The sequence below is a fragment of the Lates calcarifer genome, linkage group LG11 (assembly GCF_001640805.2).
Source record: "Lates calcarifer isolate ASB-BC8 linkage group LG11, TLL_Latcal_v3, whole genome shotgun sequence".
NCBI lineage: Eukaryota > Metazoa > Chordata > Actinopteri > Centropomidae > Lates > Lates calcarifer.
The window spans coordinates 9612334-9629097 of NC_066843.1; the positions used below are offsets into that span (position 1 = coordinate 9612334).

The 16764-nt window shown below is 42.2% G+C and overlaps 1 protein-coding gene across 3 annotated transcripts; it reads left to right on the top strand.

The window, feature by feature from the left end:
* The first annotated feature begins 541 nt into the window (after positions 1-541).
* Positions 542-15600, top strand: LOC108902728 (transcription factor MafG). 3 transcript variants are annotated; one of them, XM_051074148.1, is made up of 4 exons: positions 542-724; positions 2749-2863; positions 10942-11014; positions 11111-15600. In XM_051074148.1, the coding sequence occupies exons 2-4, from the start codon at positions 2808-2810 to the stop codon at positions 11561-11563; spliced, it is 582 nt and encodes a 193-aa protein (XP_050930105.1). In that variant the 5' UTR covers positions 542-724; positions 2749-2807; the 3' UTR covers positions 11564-15600. The 3 variants fall into 3 exon arrangements, with proteins under 3 accessions (XP_050930105.1, XP_018560231.1, XP_018560230.1); XM_018704715.2 differs by lacking the exon at positions 2749-2863; XM_018704714.2 differs by lacking the exons at positions 542-724; positions 2749-2863 and adding an exon at positions 731-1475.
* The last annotated feature ends 1164 nt before the right edge of the window (positions 15601-16764 follow it).

The window sequence follows — 16764 nt, forward strand, 5'->3', positions numbered from 1 at the left end:
ATAGTTAACCATGCAATAAGTGGTATGCTGTGACGCTCTGGACCGTGTCTTTATGTCCCGCCACTATGCTACATGGTATACAGTACATTATGTTGCCATGCTGGCTGCCATGCATATTTACACCATATGTACCCTATATGGAGTAGATTATTTGATTAGATTTTTGTGTGCATGGTTGCAAGTGCATCTTTGTTCTGAAGGTGGTATTACAGTTCAGTTGTAATTATGCAGTTTCAAAATGATGTTCAGATATTTTACTATGTAACATTTTCTAAACAAAATGTGTTAACTGTTATATTTTATGGTGCAAAGAAAATGTGAATGTTTTCAGAATCTTTTATTATTAAATATATATCTAAAAAAAACATAGGGTGAGTGTCATTTATTTGTGCCAATAATTGTTAGTTGTATATCGCAAATACCAGTAGCGTAGTTTTCCAGCTAAAATGTAACAATATGTAATATGTTTTTGGTTAAAATGTTTCCCTCTTGTGTGGAAAGAAGATCCTTCATGAATGAAGGCACGTGACCAAACACGATGACGTCTGGCTTCGATACAAGAGAAAGGAATCAACAAGGAGAGCACGAGCTGGCGTTTGGGAGCGCTTACCGTCAGTGAAACCGAAAATTCAACTGTGCCTTTAATGTTTGGTTATCCGCATGTCGCTATAAGAAGAGGACCGTGACAGCTACAACTCCAGAGAGCGTCATTTTTTAAAGTCAGGTGGGTCTGTAAGCCAAACAGAGTCGGTGTTGTTATGCTGAGTGTGCATGCCTTCGCCTCGCCGCTGACAAGCTGGCCGCAGCTAGCTCCATGGGTTAGCATACCTAGCTTCTCGCAGCTACCCTCGTCAAGTTAGTCTGATTTATGACAGAACTGGTTTTCAAACTAAGAGGGTCCGCGTCACTCAAGCGCCTAGCGCGCATGTTCTCACTAGTCAAGGGGTTTATTTTGAAAGCTTGTACCGGAAATGCTTGTGTAGTCAGTGAGAGCTGACGACGGTGAGGCTTCTACAATGCTGAGATGGCAGCTAATCTTTTGTACACACTCGTGAGCCGCGAATAAAACATGTCATTCAGATTTTGGGTTTGATGCGGCGCTGTGGCCAGCAGTTTGGCGCGTGGACGGTGATCTCCCCGATTGAGGAATCGCTCGCGGTGCTGCATTTGCCAGATTTATAGTAGGAAGGCTGAGCACGGGGATTTCCTCGCTTGTTTTGTAGGCGGGGAGTTGTTTGCCACTTTCGCAAGCGGGCGTTGAGGGGCTGGGGACAAGAGTCGTGGAATGTCGAAACTGTGTAAACTGGGCTGCTTTGGTGACAAATAGTTTGCCCGGGCGTCTCGTGTCCACTGTATCGCGGCGCTCCTTCGTGGTTTGTCAACTCATGCGCTTCTTGCTGTTCAAACCTGCTGCTTCATCACCTCGTTGTGAAAAGGAGCGAGAGCAAGCCGAGGCAGCGGTTTAGCGAGATCAGGTTGGTTGCAACATCTTCTCATGTCATTTCTTTCACAGATGAATGTTGATTGTTGAGGCTGAGCAATGTGTTGTGTTTTGTGCAGCTTTAAATGCTCGCACGGATTTCGTCTTTTAGGGAATGCTCTCAAACCATCGTTTCGTATTGAACTGGTTCACCTGAAGTGACAATTCATTTAACCACTGGTTAGATTGTAACAATGGCTGTGCCAAACCTAACCCGCCGTCCTTGGCTTTAATATCACAGTCATGCAATTAACCACATTATTGTTTTATTATCAGAGCCAACCAACAAGCCGCGGTATTTTTTATTTATCATGCTGAATCATCACAATGATGTATTTAGACGTTCTCAGAATCCACCCCGAAATATGGCACCACCGGACAAAGGTCTGCTCGGTGGATAAGGGTCGATGTTTATCACCACGCCGCCGTTATTGAGGAGATGGATCGAAATGGTGCTGATCTATCGTGCAAGTCAGTCATCAAGCCATGAGCATCAAGTGATGACCATCATGCATTTATCAATAGCCTCATCTACATTCAGCTGAGAATGTGCATTTTATTGCAGTGCTGTCATGATGTACACCAACAAACAGGGTGTGAGTATATTTAGACTAAGTGCTTAGGTGTCAACTGCGATGTCAAATCCATTTGAAAAATGCATGATAAGCAATATATTATGCTTGTGTTGTTATAATGGAATCCTGCATTGAGTGGCTGTTTAAATTGGGTCACGTGTAATTATGGGATTATGGGAAGTTGTAAACAGCACCTAATTTAGGTAGTATTTGAGATAAAATGCTGGTGTAGGATATAAGTATTCTGGCAGGTGTGGCATGCTTTTAACACCTTGTATTGTTGTTACTGAATAGAATGCTAAATACCATAGAGATCCAGCTTTCTTATGACAATGTTTATTGCAGCGAAGCACTGTTTTTCTCTTATTTCGGGCTGCCAGATGCTCTTGTTTCCCTGTGTGTGACATGATGAAATTTGCTGCCTATTAGAGTGCACGCTTACAGAGGACAGGTAATGAATTACCCATGGAGAATCTCTGTGCAATTTGAAAAGTCACCTTGGAAACTGTTGAGCATATATAGGCAGGGCTAAACAGATAGAAGTTGCCCATTCTTGCTCAGATATCCAACTTATTTCATCATCTCTGTTCATGCGAGCAGGGCATTGAAGTGTGTTTAGCAGACAGGCCAGCCCTACATCAGAAGCTCGGCTTTGCAATAAAGCGTAATGCCCATCTCTGCCTTTCTCTGCAGGTAACAAGAACAGATGAGGGCCCGTATAAGAGCCCAATGGGGCTGGCAGTGGTGTGTGGATGGAGGCAGGGAGTGGTGGAGATCAGCTCAGAGATTTATCGTCTCGTGCATTGAGGTAGCGAAGATAAAATAAGGCTGGATACCATGGAGGTGAATCGAGTGCACAACTCATACCCAGTGGCGTTGCTCCGAATGGGCAGGTGGTGGAGGGTGGAAGTGGATATGTGAGGTTGATGAAATACGAGGCAAGACTTTACACAGCATAGAGTACAGTCTGGCCACCAACACCTCTGTTTGGCCAACACAGCTGTGCCTTGGGAGTAGTTACGCCTATTCAGGACAATTAATAGCCTCCAGAAAGGAACACAAATGTGGGATTTGTCCACAAAAGTGCTGCTTAAGCTGCACGGGGAAATGGGAATGCCTGGAAGGAAGGGAGAAAAAGATCAATATAGTTTTTTTTCCCCCTTTTTGCAATAGGGAGGGAATGTTGGTGATGAAACCTCTTGCAAGTGTAGTGCGGATTATGATTGCTTAGCATTGCGATATGCCCGCTCCACTTCTCAAAGTAATACTTTCATCCAGACAGAGTAGCAAGTGTGTTTGATGATTTTCTGTTTGGAGCCTGAGTTAGGCTTGGCATGTTCATTACTGCCCTCTGTGTGTTCATAATTTAGATTAGCCAATATCGGACAGAACATGGTGAGTGTAAGTGTAGAGAGCTGTTCACTGGCTGCTGTTTTTCATGTAACCTACTTTTATCTCGGCTGATTTATGTGCAGGACACATCATTGGTAAACTGACATTAAAAACAAGTGATTTCAGCCGTACCCGCACTTGTGCAACAAGCTCAGTCAAAATGAAACTAGTGAATCACACAGGGAAAAACATGCCAGTGTCTCTGCATTTTCAGGAATGTTAGGGACAAAATTAGACTGTTCTCCCTATTTTCAGAAATGTACTGGGCTGAATTTGTATACAATTTTCTAGGAGGTTAAAGATAGTGAGACCTTGTTCCAAGATAAGCAGTGTATAACCCACATTGGAAAGGAGCTCAGGCAGATCATCAGTGCTGTTAGTACTGTATGTTTTGGTTCTTGATCAAATTAACAGATTCCCTGTAAATACCTTTGGCTTTCTCAAATAAATGCCTGCTAAGTTTGTACTCTATCTATTTATGTATACAAAATATTCCTAATTTACAAAAGCAAAGTGACAAACATTAAATCTGTAAAAACTACCCCTATGCAGTCTGTATTGTTCAATACAATATTCAGTTATTTAACTGAAAAAAAATCTCCATTATTTATTATCTACCTGAGTTCTTGTCCACTTATACGTGGTTAGGTATGTAATTTATTCAAGTAGTTTGATCTTAATTTCAGCTTAAAATATTAGATGAGGTTTAATTTGAGGAGCTCCACACATTGCATTGACCAGTTGAGGTAGACTTGAGTTAAAATTCTTGGTGCTGAATACATCATTATTAATGCAGACTGTATTCTGATGTGATGTAATTGCAAATTAGTTTTTTTCTGGTTTTTTTTGGACAGTCACATTGAGTGTGCGGCTCCATCAAATATCCTGTAGGCAGACATCATCAATCACTTGCCATAATTTGAAATGAGTGGTGGCAGTGTTATTAATAGAGATTAGCATCTTTGTTACTTACAGGTGATAACTCTGCTAACTGACTGTATTTAAATCAAAGCTCTCCACAGGAAAAACATAAGATCATAAATTTGTTTTTTTTATTTGGTGAGCTCTGTTTATTTGATGGCTTTATCACAGAGGGGTCTTTCTATTGAAGTGAATCCACCTCAAATTGTAGCAGTGCAGTGGCACTAATTGTAGATGAGAATTATTACAGTATTATTGCACTTTAAATTGCGTTAAAATGTGGTGAAATGCTGTAGTTTACCCTTTCGTGCTGCGAAGGCTGTGTTGTAGTTGTTAGGTCAATGCAATATGCATTTAATATGTATGCAACCAGTGTAGTAAAGCTCCTGAACCTTTTGCCAGTGTGTGGGTTGCCTGCAACCCTTACTTCCTCTGCCAGTGCAAGGCCGAAGTATCAAGAGCTATTCTCTTCCTGTTTAATCAAGTCCTCCAGGCAGATACTGTGGAAGGCCAATGAAGTCTCTTCTCTTGTCCTACTGCTTATACCAACAGAGCAGCTTCAAGAGTAAACAGCAGCTACTGAGCTTGGAAATGGATTCTGTATTGAAACATTTGTTAATGCAAACCAGTCCAACCCAAGTCCCTTTAAATAACCCTCACATTATCAGTGACTTCAGAAAATATAAAATCCCTTGAGGGCAGTGATTCATGTTTTCACTTTAAACCACATGAACTAAATGCAAATTTCAGACATAAATGTGCCACATGCTCTTCTGCATGGTACAACCTACTAGGTTCCATATGGGGCTTTTTCAGAGCCAGTGTCTATCACAGTGCATCATTTTTATGGTGTCTATTTTTAAATTGTGAGAAATAATCAGTGTTCGTTGTGTATGCAAACCTTGAAATATATGGAAAATTGTGCACCAGAAAATGACAATTTTTTAATGATTTTTCATATTCTCTGCTTTCATCACCCATTGTTTGTCTCCATCTTACAACTAGAAATGCTTAAATCTTTTAGACTGATACAAAATTGAGCAAATATTGTCAAATATCTTGGTAGTATTTAATTATTATTATAATTATTATTATATATTCAGAATAATCACAAATTTGACTGGAAAATTATTAGCCTAAAACCATTTGTTGATACCTTTATTATAATTGTTTATGATATTTTTAAAATTGACTGATAAAATTTGAAATAAATTCTCCAAATGAAGGAACCAAAATAATGCAGCAAATATTTTTTTTAAATTTGATTGCTTTTTCTTAAAGACTGTATGTATTGTGTCATGTTTATCCTGGCCCTAGTTAGAATGCAACCGTTTGTAAAATTAGAAACATGTAGGTCAGCAAAGCTATTGGTGCAGATTTAGGTGCTAACAAATAAGCAGAGTCCAACCTTAGGCAGCAGGTTGCGATTTAATCTTCAGTGTTTTTCAAATTGTCATCGTGGATAAAATATAAATCCTTTTTTTTTTTGCTGAACTTATTTTTTTCTTTACTGATTTCAAGTATTGTTGATTATAATGTATTTCATTTCATTCAGCATCTATCTCTTCATCTAGCCTGACTACATCTGCAGACCAGACCATGACCAACTATAGATATACTACATTTATTTTAAAAGTCAGTCCTTTGAAAAGGTTGTTTTATGATTTTGGTTACTTGATATTTTAATATCGCCTTAAACCTGCACTTGGCTTAGTATTTCCCCTCTACTACAAGCGTATCACATTTCCCTCTGAAAGCTGCTGAATGATTTCCCCTCTCCCCCTTTTTGTCACTCTTATTTCACGCTCTGAATACTTAGTAGTTAATAGCTTCCCTGCCCTCTTCCCGTCGTACCTTTCTCTCACACAGATGCGCACACACACTGTTGTCTACCATACACAAGTTTACACCAGTCTTCCAGTAACTCTTCCCGAGCTATCAGAGGAGTCTGATTTTTAATTTGCAGTTAAATGGCGCCCGACACATGGAGCTTGCTTGATAATTGACTTCACTCAGCTGAAGGGAGGAATGATTAGATCTGAATATCTAGGCGATCTTTTCAACTCCGAATTAGAAGGGAGGGAGTAAAAAATAGTGGCTCTGATCAGGCATGAAGTGTTGAGAATGACTATTTATGGCATACAGGGCGAACATGTTGGCTGGCTGCATGAAGCATCTCAACTCTGAAAGAGCAAGTGGACAGGACAACAAATAAGTAACAGAGAATAAATTAATGAGCCAAAGCATAATGAGAAAGTGCTGACATTTCCCTTATTTTTCACACATTTATCATGTGCTTTTCAGTATCTTTTGTGGTTATCATTATTCTGTTTCCTGTGGAAAGTCCATGATAATGGGGTGAGAGGCTACAAGTCTCATACATTATTGATTGGAGAAACTGAATAGGTGATCATACTGACTTCACATCCAGCTCTCTCCCTTTGTGTTGTGTTAATCGTCTAAGATGTGCAGGTTTTTTGAAAAGAGAATGAGTTGAAAGCGTTGCTAAACCATTCTGTCACCTAAGGCCTAATTTACATCTGGGCCATAGCTCCTATGTCTTTCATTGTGGCTGCCCAGACCTTCTTCACGAGCCTGGTCTGATCATAGCCGGAGAAAGACATTTAAACTGGGCTTATTAGCACAAAGGAGCCACATTGTGTTTCTTCTCCTTTGGAGTGAAATGTTATTGTTTGGTGTGAGATGATATTCAGCTGTTAGTTTCACAGAACTGAGTTGCCATTGTTGGATGCTGTTCCTGTGCTTTCCTGAAAACAGTCTTTCATCAGCATGCACATCCACTGTCTAGTTTTATTCACTTCATTAGCAAGCCGCCAGTGCCAAGTGCTCGGACGCTTCTTTTCAAGAATTGATCATGACAAGTTAAATTTATACGTGCTTGTGTGGCTTTGGTAATCTGTCTCCATGTGGACACGTGTGCATGCGATTAGTTACGTGATGTGCAGCCCACTGTCATGTCTCAGTAAAGCCTGCGCCCCGTTAGTCCTCCCCAGCCATGTTTAGTATTCAGAGAGCAGCCGCTGTCGTAATCTGGATTCTGAGGCAGGTTGCTGGGGTTTTTGTTTGCACTTATGGCCCTGATAATCTTGTTACACTGCTGTCAAGTGGAGCTGGCTCTCCCGGCAGCCCTCAGCCACCATGCGTGCCACCTTCAGTACCAGAAATCCCCCCACCACCACCACCAAAACTACCACCCCTCCCCCCCTCACCGCCCCCACCACCAGCCTACCGCCATTTTGAGACAGCGGTTGATGGAAGAGCCTTGGATGTATCCTTGAAGAATCACCTCCTGAGCATCTTTATTCAGCCTCCCACCCCCCGCCTCCGTCTCCCACCCCCACCTTAGGCAGCGAACGACAGTGATAAATATTCATCAGGGGGATGCAGTGCGTGGATGCTGTAGCCTCGGTACCACCTCAACAAAGGGTCCCCTAGCTAATGGTGTCCATCCTTGGCAGCCCCCCACCCCCCCACCCCCTGGAGAGATCCTGTAGAGGGGGATGAGATCATTAAAGCATGACACGGGCTCAAGGCCGGACCTATCATGTCACATCAGCATTTATCCCACCAGAGTCCCAAGCCCCCCCCCCCCGAGTCTCAACCTAAGCCGACCCCACCTTCGTGAGCTGCCCTCCATAGATTTAGATGAACACAGACAGCTTTTGAAGGTTGGCTGGGTTGCTCTCATCGTGTTAGTTCAACTTCACAACTTCCTAATTGGCACCTTGGTTTTGGTCCTTGCTGAGATCAGTATTTTTTTTTTTTTCTTTCTCTCAACCTGTTCTTCTCAAGCTCCTCTAAATGTGTCGAGCGTGCATTTTTCACAAGGCTGTTTGCACTCTCTCTCTCTCTCTCTCTCTCTCTCTCTCTCTCTCTCTCTCTCTCTCTCTCTCTATCCCTCTCTCCCTCTCTCTCACTCTTTTCTTCTCACCCTCTCTTTCCCCTCTCTCTTTCTCTGTCCGTCTCTCTCACCATCCCCTCCTTCCCTTTCTCTGGGTGACCACACTCAGCGTTTTCTATTTCCTGTGGGTGTGATGTCTCTCCTCCACAAGCAATCAGCTCTGATTTGTCAGCGTTCTTCCAGGCGATTCATAAAAATTCAGCAAGCACCTACAAAAGACGTCTGTGTCCCCACGCTTGCTCCCTGCATCCACTGGCCCTGTGCTCCACGCTGCAGCTTTCACCTCCTGCTCCTTTTTGCTAGGCACACACAGAAGACCTGAAATCATTAATAGGAGGTAATACATGCTTGCAAGGAAGACACTGGTGTGTGCCGTCCTCGATTGCGACCGTGAAGAGGGTGAACTTGTCAAATGCAAGGGCATTCTTTTGCAATCAAATCAGTGCAGCAAGTCTGAAATTTCCCTGTCACTTTTTTGGAAAATTATAGGTGTGTTTTTCCTTTCTTTGCCCCTCTGTGTGAGTGCATGTGTGTGTGTGAGAGAGAGAGAGGATGCCTCTTTGTCTCTGTGAGGTATGACATGCCTGGTAGTGGAAGGGAGCAGCTGTGCATTGGACCTTGTCTGTGTTGTGCTGCCATGCCCTGTCATTGGTAGCCGTCTGTTGGCAGCAGCCTGTGCTGGAGGGTTGCAGCCTGGGCGCAGTCCTTCCACTGTGTCATATGGTGAGCTTTCAGCGTGCCAAGACATGCCTACTATGTTACCCTACACAGCTGTGTGACAGAATACGCCCCCTCAACCTGGACAATGTGCCATCTCTCGGCATTTTCAAGATTCCAACTGGTTTTTGAACAATGTTGGGTCTAAGCTGCTGAGGGGAAAATGATAGGTTTAATATGAAATTTGGAAGATGCTGCCTTTTTTTCTACTCTCATCCCAGTAGCTATTAGCGGAGTACTTTCCTGTCTATTTGTCCATTATCTGTGCATCATCAGGCAGACCATTATCCCATTATGTTTTGCATCTGTGGTCCAAATGCTTACTGGAAATGAGTCACCACAAAGGCCGGTGAAAGGTAGGTGTTACTATCAGTCAGCTATTCATAGCCAGCCCAACAGGGATGAAAGTATCACATTTAAAAAGTCCTCCGCAGATTGTGAAAGGCTTTTTATATGAGCATCTGCAGCACAGAGAAACATTGCCATTTTATGAGGAGCCAGAGGACTTTTTGAAGTGGAAAGCATCAAGAATGCAAGTCACAATCTGACCTCATGTTATGTCCTCAGCCTGTGTGATAGTGTCGTATTTAGGTCATTTTTAACAAGCGTCTGTCTCTCCCTGTTTGGCTCAGGTGACCGGTCCACCTGTAGCACCCCTTTGTTGCCATGGAAATATCCTGGCCATCTTAGAGCACTTCAGAGCTACGACTCGCGCGTTTCCTTTTCTTCTCCTTGCCTCACCGAGCCTTTCTGCACTCATCACACATACACACAATGACTAGCTTAGTGGGCGTGTAGGCTACAAACACACACGCACAGACAGTGGTTCCCGTTGGGATTCTTTCCTTGGGATCCTTTTGTTTCCTGTTTTGATGCTAAAAAAGTTGTAAGAGCCCACATGCATTTGTTTATGTGCTCAGTGCAAACACACTGCTGGGCTGTTTAAATCAGCTTACCGAGGCAATGTGCTGGCTGGGCTGACTGTGGTGGGTGCCTGTGTCGCTGACACAGCATTTACTGTGTGTACTGTAAAGCACCCAGAGCCACGACTGTGTGTGTGTATATGTGTGTGTGTGTACTTATCCGGTGACAGAGCTCACACAGTGAAAGGCACCCAACCTTCTGTCTGTCTTAACACCAGTAGGTTAGATTTCTCACCCGCACAGCTTTTTCTCTTGGTGTTCCCTCAGTACTGACATGACAGAATAAACTGCAGTGCAGCTCTGTTATTTTGGATGGTAGTTGAGGCTCTGCAGTGGTTACAGCATATCCCTTTTTTCATTGATTTATGGGATTATAGTCTCACACCGGCCAAATCTAGACAGGTGTGACTGTCTAGACTGGATAGCTTGCACAGTAGATGAAAGCCTGCCCTATGTCCCTGTGTGAATATATTTTAGCTGAGGTTGTACGTACAGTAGAAAGGCTCTTCTTTTTTCAGTCCATTCATGTCCTCGCCTGCATCTTCTCTGAAGGGCTGCACTTAATAGAAGTGACTTCTCTTGAGTTTCATTTTCCAAGAAATTGTTGGGGATCGCTGCCAGCCAACTAAATGTCATTCTCCTTGTGACTCGCCGCGCTGCTGTTTGAAGGCAGTGCAGGATTCAAGTGAGGATCACTTCCCGTTGAATTGCATGGCCCAGTCTTGCTCAAACTGACCTGAGTTGGAGGGAAGTTATTTGTTCATAGTGACAGCTGCAGTAATAGTCCAGGTACCACTTGCTGAACAAACTTGGCATCACTTACGAGGAAGTCTGAAGTCCTTGACCCACTTTGTGCCTGTTTGTATTTCAAGGACTTAGTCATGCTGTAGCTTCTTTGCTATAAAATATGTTCTTGTGTATTTCACAGCAATTTTCTTCCTCCCCTTCCTCAGCTTTTTTTTTCTCCTGCTGGTATTGTTTCATACTGATTGTGAGTTTTCTTACCCGCAGACCAACCAGCAGGACAGGTGGACGCGGCTCTCGTGGCATGACTACCACAAACAAGGGAAACAAGGCCTTGAAGGTAAACCTCTTTCATGGCACAGATCTAAGTTTGTGTGAGTGTGAGTAATTTTATCTATTAATGTAACAAAAAACATTAACTAACCCTCATCCGCAGGTGAAGCGGGAGCCAGGGGAAAATGGCACCAGCCTGACAGACGACGAGCTGGTGACCATGTCGGTGCGGGAGCTAAACCAGCATCTACGGGGTCTGTCAAAGGAGGAAATCCTGCAGCTGAAACAGCGGCGGCGTACCCTTAAGAACCGGGGCTACGCCGCCAGCTGCCGGGTGAAGCGTGTCACCCAGAAAGAGGAGCTGGAGAAGCAGAAGGCTCAGCTGCAGCAGGAGGTGGACAAGCTGGCCACTGAGAATGCCAGCATGAAGGTGGAGCTGGACGCTCTGCGATCAAAGTACGAGGCCCTGCAGAGCTTTGCCAGGACTGTGGCCCGCAACCCCGTCACCTCAGCCAGGGGACCTATGGCCTCCGTCATAGGGCCCCTCATCCCTGGTAAAGTAGCCGCCACCAGCGTCATCACCATCGTCAAATCCAAAACGGAGGCTAGGTCGTAGTAGCAGAAAAGGGCGGGAGGAAGATTTTCAAGACTAAACTAGTCAGTGCATTGTAACATGGCACAGGAATAACCTGTGTAAGTTCTCAGTTTTACTCCTTGGCACTAACACTAACAATATGCTTCCCAACATTGCTCTTAAAGTACGACTCAGCAGTCTACACTTGTCAACAGACATGTTGTGCTTTAGGGTGACACAATCAAATTGTTCATTGAAGGCTATCACAATTGGTTATTAAAGAAAGGTATTGGCAATACTGAAACATTTCATTTAAAAAACGAACTGTGGCTACAAATATTCAAGAACGCAATATTGGGCAAAATTCAGACTGTTAATAGCTTGTTGGTTTTTGATGAGGTACTGTATGTGATGTGGCTGTTTACTTTAAGACTGAGCTCTTAAGACTTTTCCGTCCTAAGAATTGGAATTTGTAGAGCCTCACAACATCACAGCTAGTAAAATAATAAAAAAAAAGACATCACTCCTGGCCTCTTACCCAACACAACTTGACAAGAGAGCCAGAACAAAAACCCTTCTGCTTGTTATTATGCACTGACTTAAATTGATAAATCATAAATGGTCACAAACTTGTGGTGTTGATGCTACAGATGTCTTCAAAACAGCCTGACTAACCCAAAACTAGTAAAATTAGTTCAATTTGTGATTTTGTTGGTCGCCTGTCAAGAACATAAGCATGAAATAATGCTCCAAATCTAGCATTCATTTCTGTTTATCTGTGACAGGCTTTGATGAACTTGTCATTATCAATATGACTGGTAGATGCAATAATATATGTATGCACTGAAAATACAAAGAGGTCTTGCATATTTATGGTTTAAGTGGAAACGTTCAAAATGATCAGCAGCTCTTAATGATCTTGTTTCAGAGCTGAATGCCATTCCAATATGACAAGATTCTTCTACAATATCTGAAAATCTGAATGTTATTACAGAAATATCCTCATGTTTTGTGGGGGACAGTGAAATCCACAAACATTTTGAAACATAATTTTTGCTCATAGAGAAAATATGTTCGAGTTGTTTTGTTTTAAAAGATATATATTGCATTTTTTGTAATTACTTGTTGACAGGGCCGTCAGATATTTCCAAAAAAAGAAAAAAAATCTTTACACAAGCTTTACTGTTTGAATTGTTAAGGTGTAGAAAACTTTGTCTAATGTTGGGTTCTTGATTTTTATTACTAGGTAGATTACCTTCCATTGTTTATAGAAATACAGAAAAGGAAAACTTAAAAAAAAAAAATCCTGTGACATCTTTTTTGCAATTGTACCGAAAGTGGCTTACTATTGAAGTCTGATAGCTTTTTCTAGTGACTAGGCGCGTACTGTGGGGTAGCGCGTGATGTGATGTGTAAGTGACAAGTTGGCAGTGTCGTTCACTGTATAGATGTCAATGCTGTGCTATTTAAAACAAATCTGTAGAGCTAAACTAGGTGGTGTAAACAAGGTCAATTGTCTTTGTGCGTATTGGCATCTGTGATATCCTCTGCTTCCTTGGTGTTAGTTACAAATCATATTGTCATTAAGAGTTTACCACGTTGAACCCGTGTAAGACAGAATTGGGCGAAATGGCATTAGCGGACATGAATTCAAAGACTTTAACGCGAAGCTTAAAGTGATACTGTCATTACAGAATCTGAATAATGGTTGCACCTGGTGCTGGATGCCCTCTAAATACATCCTCTGCAACCTGAAAGCAAATGACTCCATTAATGGACCGATTTCATTATTGTATTCACTTCAGTCACTTAATTGGTCTGAATTAGATTGCAGTAATAGATGAATAACCCCTCAAATCTAGCTCTTCACATACTAAAAGAAATGTGAAGTCAGCAACCAGTTGACCTGTAGATGGTTTTTTTTTTTTTTTTTTTTTTTTTCTCCCCCAAAATCTTGAGAACAAACCTCGCAGTTTCTCAAGACTATAATAGTAAGATTGCATCAATGAATTTAAAGGATAACCGCCAAATGGCGCAGCATCGCTTGTGTAAATTTACCCACTGGTCTTCAGATTGTCAGATTAAAAGTGGTAGAGTTTGGCTGAGGGTTTGTATGCACTAAGCTCCTGCTTGTTTTGCTCAGGACAAAACAGGTCACTCTAAAAATGAACAAACCATTCTAGATGAGAAGCAGGGAAGCAGGGATGGCAGCTCTGTTCATTTTTTTCCTTTCCTTTCCTTTTCTTTTTTCTTTTTCTAATAAGCATGTCATAAAGGGCTTCAATCCACACTCAGAAAGACACACAGCACGACCACGTAGAATTACAATCAACAACAGCTGCCAGCAGCGCTCCTTCTGTGCCAAGTGTCACATCGCTCTCCTAGTCCTCTAAAAGGAATTTAACAGTGAAGCAGTTTTACACCTCAAGGTGAAAGTAGTTGTGTAATGACATTAACAGAATGCACTTCATCCAGATCTCACTCTCGCTCCTGCCGGTCAGAACGTCTCCCAGTGGTCGGCGAGGTGTTATAATCTACGGCCACTCTCAAAAACTACACCTCAGCAAAACTCCCCATATCCAGAGACCTGGGTGCTGGTTATACCGTCTGTATCTGCGCAAGTATCCTATCCTCACTCTGTCAACATGCTTAGCTATATTTACATTGACTGGTTAACTGTGGGAAAAATATATACCTGACTCTCGACATAGCCCAGTATTGATGTTGGCGTCCTTATTGCTGTGGCAGTCTTGTGGAGTGAATCTTTTTTCGTGTCAAGTGTCTTTAAGGTGCTCAAGTGGCACCGTCGACCAAGCTCTCAATCTCCGCTAGAGATGACGACTCTCTTTCTCACACATACAGGTGTATAGTATGTAGCTACAGTAGGTATTGATGACCATTGTGAAAAAGTGACCCTTAATATGCAACTCAGTGGAAAGGTGTGAAAGAGTAGATGTAAGAGTAATCAATATTGTCAAAGTGACTATGGTCTGTTATTTAATAATCCTTGCTGTTTTGTAGTTTTTTTGTTCGTTTGTTTGTAAAATGTGTTTTTATTTTGCCCTCAGACTTTTCATCCCTAAATGGAGGAGCAGTTGGCCCTTGCTAACATGTTAAATCTGTAATAGTGTGTTGTTTTTTTTTAAGGAAGAATGGGACAGTTGCACTCAAGCCTTACTCCCTAATTACTCTGGTCTTAAATTAGCTGAACTGCAGATCCATAAATTGGACTTGGATATCTCGGATATTGCTATAATATAGATACAGTATGTCAGGTTTTGTGCACTGAGCTAAGTGGATGCTACAGTAGATTTTGTCACAAGGGCCACTTGCAATATCTTTTTTTTTCCTTTGGTATGTGTGGGTGTAAGTATGTGTGTGTGTGTTTGTGTACGATCGAGGTTCCTCTGCTGCTACACCAGTCATTAATGCTCGTTGTTTGCTGTAGCACCATCCACAGCATTTTCTGTTCTCATTACATGTTGAGTGTGTATTTGGAATTGATCTTAACACTGTAATTTGTTCTGCAGATTTAATTTTTAATTGGTTATGGCTATGTTTTTTTTTTTTTCTTGTTTGTGTTTTTTTGTTGTTGTTTGTTTTGTTTTTTTACAAGCGACATGTTAGAGAGGATAAATAACAGCACTTGTGTGGCAGTTTGAATTTAATAGCTCTCAAGACATTGGCTTTTTTCATGAAATTATGCTTTGTAAACAGTTGACTGTGCAGGTTTTTTCCTCTTACTCCATGGAGTGGGTCTGTGTTTCAAAGGTATAAAAATCTGACTAAAGCGAGTAATACAAAGTTAATCTGTTTTGTTATTTTTCTGTATGGGTTGTAATAAAATATTGCAGTACTTTGTATGAAAACAGACAATAGTTAATTGTAACTATTTATAAATTAAATTATTGTACTTTTTGCAATCTGTAGATAAGTACTATGTATTCATATATACAGTAACAACTGTGGATTTAAACGTGATTCTCTGAGGTGTCTAAGTTATTGATGTATATATTGTATGTTTGTTGATACAGCTTACTTTATTTTCTATAAGACCAATAAAATGTTTTGAAAAAGGATTTTAAGCACTACTACTCTGTCTTTGGAGGCTCTTAAACACCGTTGAAATTGGGTTTTGTCATATTCTGTGGCGTCATTGACCCAGTTTGATACTTGCAAAAATAAACTGGCGGGGAAGGCTTTTTGCCGTCCAGGGTGGGTTTTAGAAGACAGCGATCATTTAGATGGCACGATTTCTTTTTCTGTGATCCAAAAAAAGCCGTTGGGCGACCCACTTTGGCTAACCTCAGCGGACATATTTTTGGCCCGACACGAGTAAAACATTAGAGTCATGAAGGATGTCTAGGTGTGCTTGTCCTAGATTAGGAGGAGTAGTGAGTTAGTCATCTCTGCTCCCCATGGGGCTCCTAAACCCCCTCTGTCTCAGCACACCTCATCAAACATCACCCTCCTCAGCAAGCGTTTCAACCCCAGCACATTCAAAACGGATCTCATGAGAGAACATGCGGAGACAAAAAGACAGATGGTTGAGGAAGACGAGCTACATCTTACCACTCCATCCTGCAGGGCAAGTCTAAACCCCAGTGCCTCGGCGCCGTTTGCAGCGTGGTATTGTCCCCACCCCCCCTTTTTAAAAATGGAGGAAGCTCCTACAGGTCTGCGTGACCTGTGCCTCAAAACGGGCTCTTTTCCCTCCTCGGATGCCTGCCCCAGACAACCGGATGGCCTCTGAAGAGTTGATTAATTTGGCGGGTTGGGTTAAGGTGAGCTGGTGGGCAATCTAGGACAGCATTCTTCATCTTCACCCACTTCTGCAGCAGGTGCCTGCCCCAGTTCTCAGACCTCAGCCTGCCTCTACAATTAATGTTGCCATCCCTATCAGCAAGGCCGCTCATTTACCACGTCTGCCTTGCCAAAGCTTGGTATGGGGGGCCCTCCACTCTGCAAAATGTCACCATGGCAGAGGACATGCCTGCTTATCAGAGATACTACACCAAGCAAGAGGTGAATTTCCTCTTGTTTGCATCAGCAATTATTTTGAATCACTTTAAGCTGTTATAATGGTGGAACAAAAAGGATTATCCGTGTGTTAAACATCATGATTTCTCAGATGGTCAGTTATCCCATCAGTGATAAAAAGCTAATGATCAATCCCATCCACATAAAGGATCCCAGAGATAAAAAGACGAGACAACAGATTCCAGTGTGTTTGCTCGACAGCA

What these genes read in the sequence shown, in the direction of transcription:
- LOC108902728 (XM_051074148.1), top strand. Translation starts at nt 2,808, where the DNA reads ATGGAGGCAGGGAGTGGTGGAGATCAGCTCAGAGATTTATCGTCTCGT. An exon ending in TTATCGTCTCGTGCATTGAG is followed by an intron (nt 2,864 to 10,941) that starts GTAGCGAAGATA and finishes TCTTACCCGCAG; the next exon opens with ACCAACCAGCAGGACAGGTG. An exon ending in AGGGAAACAAGGCCTTGAAG is followed by an intron (nt 11,015 to 11,110) that starts GTAAACCTCTTT and finishes CCTCATCCGCAG; the next exon opens with GTGAAGCGGGAGCCAGGGGA.